Below are 11,028 nucleotides of genomic sequence, written 5' to 3'. Positions count from 1 at the left end.
ACATCTGCAAAGTTACAATGCTCAAAGTTCAAAGCAAAGGGAGATATTTGCTTTTAAAGAAATTGCTTTTTAAGGACTACAACAAACGGCTGGAAGGGACTATGCCACATTCCTCCCGGGTTAGTGACATCACCAACCCTAGAATTTACATAAACCCCGCCTCCGGGAACAAGATTTAAGGCTTGTTCGTCTTCATGCAGCTCTGCGCAGACCGATCGGCGGCTGACTTGAAGCAGTGCACGCCGGTTAGAAATTTTGTCCGACTTGATACAGCGCCCACGCCACGTGACTGTGACGTGTGCCATTAAAGTACCATGATTAAAAAACGTAGACTCCACTTCATTGATAGTAGCTTATGTTGAACTTTATTCTTGTTCAAACAGACGCTGTATGAAGCAGTACATAAAGTATTGAATGAAAATGTCTCTGAAACATCTGTGTATTTGGCAAATATTGCATTTATTTCACTTCAGCTGTGGTAAAGTATGCAAACACCACGTGAGCGGTCACTACGGGAACCAGAAAGTGTCTGACTTCACGTCTCCATTTGCAGCCGCCTGCACGCGGCTACTCTCGCCGATCGGTTACATCCAGCCGCAGCCGATGTCGAACACACCTTTACAGATTATAAAAACAGAATATGATAATCAATGACTGGATAACTACACATAGGCTACATAAATTCAACAGCAAACCATTCAGAAATGTCCTGTTGCTTCTACATGTTGTCACTTCTTCTTGAGTCTCTCCATCTTTCTGACTTCGGTTTGAACATAAAAGGCTAAAAGTTTTAGAAATTTTCAGTGCATGTCTGTGTGAGGTAAAAGGACACAAGCTGTTGAAGCTCCGCCCTCTGTGCCGGGAGCAGCAGCTCATTTGCATTTAAAGGAACAGACACAAAACGGTGCGTTTTTGCTCACCCTCAAAAAGTGACAATTTTAACATGCTAGGCTTTATAAAAATATCTGTGGGGTATTTTGAGCTAAAACTTCACATACACACTCTGGGGACATCAGATACTTATTTTACATCTTTTTAAAAGGGGAATATACCACCACTTTAAGAGTGAAGATGTTCTTAACAAATCATATTTTCAAAGCATTGACAAATACTTGGGAGGATCCTTGTAAACAATATGAATAATTGTCTTTTATACCATTGTCAAGGTTCACAAGATCTGACGATTACCTCATAATGTTATAATATGTTAAAATTATAATGTAATAATGTAAAATTAAGTACAATTATTTTATGCAATTGCCAAAATGGACAATTAAGTTGACATTGTATTTAACTGGAATTGATTTAAGTCTTTGGCTTGTATTAATATTATTTTGGTAAGGAACTGTCTGCAATTATATCACTATACTTAAAATGAAAAGCAATGGTTAAATTTGAAAAATGACATGTACTGTTTGTGGAAGCTTAATTCAGTGTAACAATGTTGAGGCTAGACATCGGTCCGACAGGCCGTCACCAGCTGTAAGTGCTTCTGTATTCAATTTCTGCGGGATACTTCTTGTTCATAACTTTCTGTCCAGTGCACCCAAACCTGACCAAAATAACAACTCTTGTCCAAATGTAAGGTCAGTGGAGAATCCATTATTTTATATTATACTTAAGAGACCTGTTGCCTCAGGACTATGAAACATTTTGCATAACCTGAAAAAGTAAGGCCTATTACAGAGGACTGGTATGTATTTTCATTAGTGTTATTGTTTTATTTCACGTTTTTACTAAGAAACAGTACCCTGTTTTGTCATTTAATGATTCATACCACAGATGTTTGGAATTGTTTTTTCTCACTTGCTTTTCATTCCCATGTCGATAGGGGACATTGATATTGGATTCACACTGTGTTTACACACGACGTGCCAAAACGTCTTGAGGCTTTGCTTTTAGGCTGATTATAATGGATATGTCAAAGCAAACGTTCCAAATACATCTGAATTTGTATCGTAAATAGCGTTAGCGCGTGTAGTAACTGGGTGTCTCTTACTGTGGGCAATAGAGTGCAACAGTTCAGCAATATTCTAAATCAACAGTGTTGTTTCCAGAAGTATTTTTTCCATTAATTTCTCCCATAGAGATTTCAAAAAAGTCTTCCACCAAAACAACCAGCTACGAGGTGAATCGCATCATTATAAAATTTGATTTGAAGCAAAAAAGTATTTGAAAATACAATACAAAAATACAAAAGACTGTGTACTTAACGGCTTTAGTTATAGGGAAAGAACTTCAATCCCATGAAGCACTACGAACAGAATAATCGAATTAAAAACGATGGAGAAAAATAAAACTACTCATTTAAAAATGTTGAATATATATAAAACAATATATTTTAAGCTTATTGCAAAATATGCAAATATATTAAAATATTTAAGTATTTTGAGAGCATATAGGAGACTAACTTAGTTACGTCATTCGCAGTGCTTCATGGGAGTGGGTGGAGCTAACAAAATATTTTTCTGATTGGTGGAATTTTCGGTACAGCATCATGGGTAATGTAGTTTTTCACCACAAATTATTCTGTTAACTACGATTATTTTACAAATAAGTTGAAATAATGCATACTTGTAACCAGTCCTATTCGACCTGGAAATTGGATAGAGTTTTGGATAGAGTTTTGAAATTGGATAGAGAAATTGGATAGAGTTTTTACTTTCAGAACCCGACTGTTGCACTCGGTTCAGTGCTTCATGATGCAACATATCCCATTTTAGACAGCATCAATTGATTATAATGGGTTTTATTTGCTTTTGATGCAACACGTCCGCTCTAGACCTTACTGGATATATTAGGTAAAAGAACAAGGGTTAGATTGTCAAAGTTTCTGCCAAGAAACACCTGATTATTTTATTAATTAATTATTTGTTGCAGATGAGATGAAGTCAGCAATCAAACAAATCATGCCATTAAAAGTGATTTCAATGTTCAATGTCAATGTTTTCCCTTTGAAACAGCAACATTTTATTGTCATTTTAGTTTAGTCAGCATATTGTGAGGATAAACATTAGTCAATTGATCAAATAAGATTAAGGTTTCGAAACTCTTTTCGGGGGGAAAATCTATCATTCTCAATCTCAACTCATCAGCAACCTCAGATGCATTCTTATCAGCATCCTGTAATGATGACACTGATACTGCTCAAAGCACAGAGGAAACGTGCTGTGTAGAAAACAAACTACTGCATGAATCGCTACAAAACAAGTTTAATAAAAGAGTATATATATATATATATATAAAACAATACCTAACAAACAATTGTATTTCTTAAGAATACACAGGCAGAGGGTGTAGTTATAATATCTACCAGCAGGGGCTAACCGGACCATGCTAACTCGCAAAACTTGACCCCTTGCCCAAGACAAGAAAACTTTGCTCATTCAAAAATGATGAATTGCATGAAAACATACATATGTTAATGCTATTTGGGAATTTAACAGGGTGTAACTGTCTGGAAAGTGGTTAAAATATTTTTCAGGGCATATAAAAATGGTCACGGGGGCTTTGCTTAGTATACCCCCAACAGAGACAGACTGCCGTTCGGGTGAGAGGAGCTAGGCCTATCTGTCATTTATCCACATCTGAGAGTCAGTAGAAGCATTTGTCATTCCCTTCATCTTGTGCTGTTTTACAACGCTCCTCTTTTAGTGTGTGAGTTCCAGGCTGAGCACATTGTTCTCTGCATGTCTCTGGGGTTCACTGCGATGAGCTGTGGCGGCATGCAGGTTTAAAATGAACCGAGGCGGGGGGAAAAACATGCACATGCTTTGGCCGCAAAGTTGCCTGACTTTAGCAGAGAAAGACGTGTTTTGACATCTGTCTAAGGACTGAGAAAAATGAGCTTGGCAAGACCACTGGAATCAAATGAAGAAGTAAAATAAATGTTTGAGGCTAATGTCCTGTCATTTTCAATTAAGTGCAAATCATGTCATGTCACAATGGAAGATTATTCTGATTGACACACGGCTGTTCGTTCGGGTTTTCTTTGTGCACGGGCCAGAGAGCAACAACACAGGCAGTTTCACTCACCGTTTAAACTGGGAAGTGTTCAGGAGTGTACTTGATTTGTGTGCAGGACAAGATATTATGGGATTATTGGAGAATGAAGTAGTTTTAGTTCTGTATTGATACCTTGGGGAAAATTGAGGTGATTCCAGAATAGGAAATAACAATAAATACAACCCAGTACATTACAAAAATACTAAATATAGCGAGAAGCTTTATTTTTGTTTAAGTAGCCTACCTCATTTTATTGAGATGTTAATATAAAAACTTTGTATATATATTTGTATATGTATATATATTAATCTTTTTTACAAACCCAAACCTAACACAATCCTTAAATTATAGGCTACACAAAAATAAATGAAAATAAAATTGCATTTAAATAAAATAAACAGTGCTCAAAAAATAATAAATAAATAATTTAGAAATTAAGTTAAATTATTCATTATTTACTTTGTTGAAATACTTCATTTTATTGTAATGTTAATATGAAAACTTAACCCTCTACAGTACAGTGTTACCCTCAGGCAACGGAACGTTTTCTTAAGAAAGAACAGTCGAATAAGGTGTTGGAGTCAATATCATGCACCATTTGAAAGTGGGACTTCCTTTTCTGTCACATGGTCACAGGAGCACATGGTGTGTAAAGGAGCAAAGGCAAGATTATCTGCTTTAGTAATCTTACTTAAAATAACATGAACTGTGTAAAAATATGTGTGTGTGTATGAATGTTCAGAAATTCACTTTTTCTTTCCACTGCCTCAGGGCAATGTTTTGTGCAATAAGGGGTAGTACTCTTATTCAACAAAATGCCTTGATGAAATTATGTGGAATCATTTTATCATGTACCATCAAATGTAGTAGAGGGTTAAAATATTTTTACAAATCCAAACCTAACATAATCTTTATATTTTATATATATATATATATATATATATATATATATATATATATATATATATATATATATATATATATATATATATATATATATATATATATATATATAAAACAATAAATCATTTAACCCCTTCAGACCTGAATTATGTTTAAAGTTTCTGAAACATATAAAAGTACATTTTCCCAGCTCACAAGGCTTCTATAAATGAGACCAAATAAAAAAAAATTAAAAAATGTTTGGCTTTAATTGTAATTTTTTTTTTGTCCATTTCAATGGACGTCAGGTCAAAACAGGTGTACTTCACAAAAATGTACCAGCATAAAATTAAATAATAAACATAAAAATTGTTAGTATATACTTAAAGCTTTTTCTCAAGGTCAAAAACTTTTCAACAGTATACCATTTCAACTTTAATTTTGAGGTTTTTGTATTACAGATTGCACATTGTTTGTAACAAACTAAATATCTTAGAATCAATCAATATGGTCATGTTAGAGTCATTTTCTTTGCGCATCTTTCTTTTTTTAGATCAAAAACTTGAACATTACAACATTTCAACTTTATTTGTAAGGTTTTTGCTTTATAGATCGCTCATTTGTTTATTCATAACAAAATAAACCCATCAAAATCAATCAATGCATTCATGTTAGAGTAATTTCCTGTGTGCATCTTTGAAACAATTTATCTGTTAACGATTTTCTTGTATTTCTACAGTACATTACTGTACATTGTACATTGGACATTACTGGCAGCACGGTTGCCAGCAAGTTACTGTATTTCGATTTCCAGTAACTGTACTGTAATGCACTTTACAATACACAAGATCAGTACTGTAAACTACCAAATAGTATTTCGTCATTTGTTCTGCTTTTGCTGTAATTAATTATACGGTATTGTACTGTAATATCTATATTGATACATTACCGACATTCTTTATGTGTTCAGCAGAATAAAGAAACTCACACAGATTTAGAACAACATGAGGATGAGTAAGTAATGACAAATATAATTTTTGGGTGTACTATACCGATAAAGGATAGTTCACCCAAAAATTAAAATTAACCCATAATTTACTCACCCTCAAGCCATCCTAGGTGTATATGACATCGTTCTTCTTTCAGACGAATACAATCAGTTATATTAAAAAATGTCCTGGCTTCCAAGCTTTATAATGGCAGTAAATGGTTGTTTCTGTTTTGAAAGCCCATAAAAGTGCATCCATCCATGATAAAAGTGCTCCACACTGCTCTGGGGGGTAAATAAAGGCCTTCTGATGCGAAGCGATGCGTTTGTGTAAAAAAAAAAAATCATATTCAAGTTACGCTTTAGATTTAAGTCAAATCCATATGTTCGTTTGGCCGGAAGCTAGTCATTTGACTTTACACAGTTATAAATATGGATATTTTTCTTACATCTCCATCTTCCTCATCACTCCACATAAAGTCAACATCTGAGATATTTCCATCAACTATATGTTCAAGCACTTCAAGAACTATTTATTCTGCATATGAAAAAGTTTCAAAAATGTATCGGTACTGTGATGTAGATTTTTTTATATAAGAAATTTCAATCAGCATTACTGGACTTCAGTTACTGGAATGTGATTTCAGTAACAGGCTTTTGAACCCACTGTCCATTCTAATGGACAGACACATTTGAAAAAATCCTGATTTAAAATTTGCAATTCTACAATCGATTTTTAACTTCAATTAATAAGTTCAGTCTTTCTATTTTACAAACTATGAAATACTGGCAAACATATCAAAAAATGTAAATAAAACCATAGAAAATGTTTCTTGCTTCTGTGTTTGGAGTGAAGTGCTGACATGCTTCTCTTCAAAGTATTGTTTTTTTTTTTATAATTACTACATGCAGAGCTTTACTGCCATTTGATTGGATGACAAGCGTCCAATCTAATGGACTGCAGGCTTTAATAGGTGATATGCTCCTGAAGTAAAAAAAAGGGGGGTTGACGTGATGTCCATTGTAATGGACGCAGGGTAGTCAATAAACTCATCTTTGATCACCAAAATGACATATTGAACGTTTTTTTTCCTGTGAATTTTTTTTTCTTCATGCTTTAAAATATCTTGAATTTAACTTGCTTCAACATCCTGGGCCTTGCTTCATTTAGTAGCCTCGCGGATCCGTGAATATGCAAATTAGCCCCGATTCCACGTCGGACACATAACGGTGATTAGCCTTTTGCTTGACTACATTATCAAACGGCTAATAATATACCGGGATAACCTCTCTTGAGACTCCCCTAGTTAATGATATGCGAAAGCCCGCCAGCACATTGACCTGATTGGTTACAAGGTAGTTTATGACGTCAGAAACACCAGCGATTTCAAACCGCGTCTCATCACTGCAGTTTTAAAGATAAAATACTCGGCAATGGTGTTGACTTATGAATTTGCAAGTTTTGTCTTAAAGCATATTAAAAACACCACATAGACATATAAAAAACATTAAAAACTTGATTTTCACCACAGGGGGACTTTAAATAATAGGCTATATTTTATTATTACTTATTTGCTTTGTTGAATACTTTTTTGAAACTTTAATATGAAAACTAAAAATCCAAACCTAATAAACTTTAGGAAACATGAAACATGAAAAACCCTGTAGTTTGTAGGGCTTTGTTGGGTTTTGGCAAATACCAGATCTCTAATGATTACATTTGATATCAAGATATCAAGGTTGACTGATTGGAGATGCTGTAAAAGTTTGCGCCTTTGAAAGCCATAATTCTCTCTCTTTGATACATAATTCCTCAAACCTTTCATAAATGTCCAGGAGCTCAGCAAAACATTTTGAATAATTTTGGCTGTCAATGGATAAAAGATGTTCTTTGTTTTGGTGGTGTGGTTACGGCATGCATTTGCCAGCAGAGGCTAACAGCACCATACTAACCAGAACCAAAAACCAACCTCCTTTTAAAATGAAACCACAAACAACAATGATTGCGCTCGGGCTGATCGCCGAGATTTTCACGCATAAACCAGAATAACAATCATGAATCATGTATGCAGAGATGAAAGATTTTGGTCGAAGCGAGACTGGCCACCCTTGGGAATACGTTCAAGACTTGAGGGCTTTTGTGTTTATTCCTCTTTCATCTTCTGAATGTGTCGTCCTCTGATAACAGCCTCTTCCAGACAAACAAGCACTGTATCTGGATATAATTATGAGTGAAGACATGACGGGTCAGGGATGCATTGATCATTTAAGCAGACACGGAGTTCAGGAGAGGCCTGAGAATGGATATCCTCCACGCTTGTGTTCATCATCTCCCTTAAGGACATTTATCAACATCCACACTTCCTCCGTTCTACAGGGCCCAGTTGATATTTCCCAACTTCAGCCCAGCAGGCACTAGCAGCTGTGCCCCATCATTCATGCTTGATGGGGTACAAAACGTTGGGTCAAAAAGACATAAAATCGTAATAGTGACTTTTTATCTCACATCTCTGAGTTTATTTCTGTCTTATCTCGGGTGAGATGTGTGATATAAACTCTGTTTCTGAGAAAGTCTGAATTTCGAGAATTTGTCTTTCTCAGAATTTCAAGTTTATATCACACAAACACACACACAAACGTTAAAATGTTGCGAGATATAAACTCAGAATTGCAGGAAATAAAGTCAGAATTATAAGGTAAAAAGTTACCATTTTAATCCCACTTAGCAATATGGTTATTGAGAGGTGACACTTAAAATTCTTCCATTTCAACTTCTGGACAAAATATACACGTACCCTGGATGAACCCTAATCAGTTGCCTCTCCAAGGAAAGGCTTTTGTTTCTCACAGAGCAGTAAACCAAGTTCAAAGTTGGGCTTTGTTTCCTGTGGAACTCCCCTTGCTTCTCAATCATGTCTGGATAAGAAAAGTAATGGTGGAAAGGGAGAATGGATATTACAATAATTCTCCAGTGCCTCAGGGATACCGGGGACCTTAACCTTTTTAAACACCGGACAGGTGTTTTAGGGAATAATTTGCGCAGATTTCAATCAATCTTACCCGCTGGACTGCCACGCTAATTGCAAGTGAGAAATGTTTGCGAGGGACAAATCATGCTGTTGACTGATTGTTTTGTTGATGTAATAGAAGCTTTCAGCAGGAGTTACACAAATGAAAACCACATTTTTTGGAGATCACAGTGTCTGCTCTGGGCTTGAGGATCAGGAGACTTTTGAGGGTATAGATGCTGGTGGAACAAGAACAACCATATTTTGCATCAGTGGATCCTGCGCAGCTTCAGTAAAGTTTTGTCCAAGCTTCCATATTGTGTCATTAGGAGCGTTTTCAACAAGGCCAACATGCCTGCGGCAAGTTAGCTTTTCTGTGCAAAAGTCATTTTGTCTGTCTGGCATTTTTGCTTTGCTATATCACTGTCTAAAAAGCGCTGTGTTCATTTTTAACTGCCAGACTTGTGCCTTGGCATGATGTCAGGTCTATGACATCATAATCACAGTCCTCATAAAACAATGTAATTGTAACAACGCATGCGATGGTTTTGAGAAAAGAAACCGAACTGACATCCATAATCAACTATTAAAGAAACTGCTTTGCAGAGGTAATTGTATTTAAAATAACTGCTGTGTGTGTGTGTGTGTGTGTGTGTGTGTGTGTGTGTGTGTGTGTGTGTGTGTGTGTGTGTGTGTGTGTGTGTGTGTGTGTGTGTGTGTGTGTGTGTGTGTGTGTGTGTGTGTATATCTGGGGGAATGTATTAATAAAAGTTGACCTTTGAATTCTGACTTTTAATAAAGTGTGTAATGAATTCAGAAGTGGACAGTAACAAAGTACATTTACTTGAGTACTGTACTTAAGTACACTTTTTGAGCATCAGTGCTTGAGTATTATTTTTTCTGGAAACGTTTTACTTTAACTTCATTACATTTGAAAGACAAATATCGTAGTTTCTACTCCACTACATTTCTGTCAAGGTCCTTGAGTAGAAAGTAGTAACGTCAGTCAGGGAATGAATTTGGTTGCATTTTGGTTGGAAATGAAAGTCGGGTTGACGTCAGAACCCGACTGATGTTGGTTTCTGACGTCAACCCGTTTTTCATTTTCAACCCCAATACAACATCTGTCCAACGTTGGAGATTAACATCAATCTGTTGGATTCTGACATCAACCTTATTTTAATTTTCAACTTTGGGTTTGGTCTTCTAAATGCGAATTGTGTCATTGTTTTGGAGCACACTAGCTTATAGATAACAGTAAGGCTAACATATTCATACTAAAAGCCAAAAAACTTTAAATAGGGCACTATTTGAGGGAACAGACATTTGGGTGTCCGAAACCATTGTGGACGTTGAGTGCACTTATTCAATCTCACATTCTGATATTGATATGAGGGTAGGTATATGGCATAGATTCAGAGGCATAAGGTACTGTAAGTATTACAAACAACAATGCAACATTAATAAAATGCATTTACTTTTTACTTTTGATACTTAAAGGAGAACTACGGTCAATTTTAACATTGAGTTCATTTTTTTTTAAATTTGGAGTGCTGTCAGTACGGAGAACAACGACAAAAATCGGTGTTGCCTACACCGTGTTATCCTCTTTTTAAAATTTGCACCCTGTTGACTTCAATGGGGCAAGTTTTAAACCAGCTTTTAGCCTCTTAACATCCCTGATGTGTCATTACAAGTGCACAGCTAATGTGAGTGATTCCTTCGGAGTGAACACGGGTGAATCTGACTGCAGTAGATGTGAAAGATATGAATAAAAATGATGTTATTTCATAAAATGTGTTTAAAAAAAAAAAAAAAAAATGATGTTATTTCAGCCAGCGCACATACCTGTATTTACATCCTGTTTTCGGTCGAAGTCCATAGTAATCGATTGTCGAGTTCACACGCATAGGTTTAGTTACCTATGATCACGCGCGTGAACTCGACAATCGATTACTATGGACTTCGACCGAAAACAGGAAGAAAATACAGGTATGTGCGCTGGCTGAAATAACATCATTTTTATTAATATCTTTCACATCTACTGTAGTCAGATTCACCCGTGATCACTCTGAAGGAATCACTCACATTAGCTGTGCACTTGTAATGACACATCAAGGATGTTAAGAGGTTAAAAGCAGGTTT

General features: G+C 35.7%; 1 protein-coding gene across 1 annotated transcript in view; it reads right to left on the bottom strand.

The window, feature by feature from the left end:
* LOC308701739 (interferon-induced protein 44-like) overlaps window positions 1-852 on the bottom strand; it is a 226,867-nt gene extending 226,015 nt beyond the window's left edge. The window contains exon 1 of the mRNA XM_081384162.1: window positions 696-852. Coding sequence (XP_081240288.1) covers window positions 696-698 — 3 coding nt within the window. The 5' untranslated portion in view covers window positions 699-852. The remainder of the gene's footprint in view (window positions 1-695) is intronic.
* Window positions 853-11,028: the final 10,176 nt, after the last annotated feature.

This window comes from Scardinius erythrophthalmus, assembly GCF_964197995.2.
Source record: "Scardinius erythrophthalmus genome assembly, chromosome: 14".
NCBI classification, from domain to species: domain Eukaryota; kingdom Metazoa; phylum Chordata; class Actinopteri; order Cypriniformes; family Leuciscidae; genus Scardinius; species Scardinius erythrophthalmus.
Note: the sequence above shows the minus strand (reverse complement) of the source record. Positions and strands in the feature narration are given on the sequence as shown.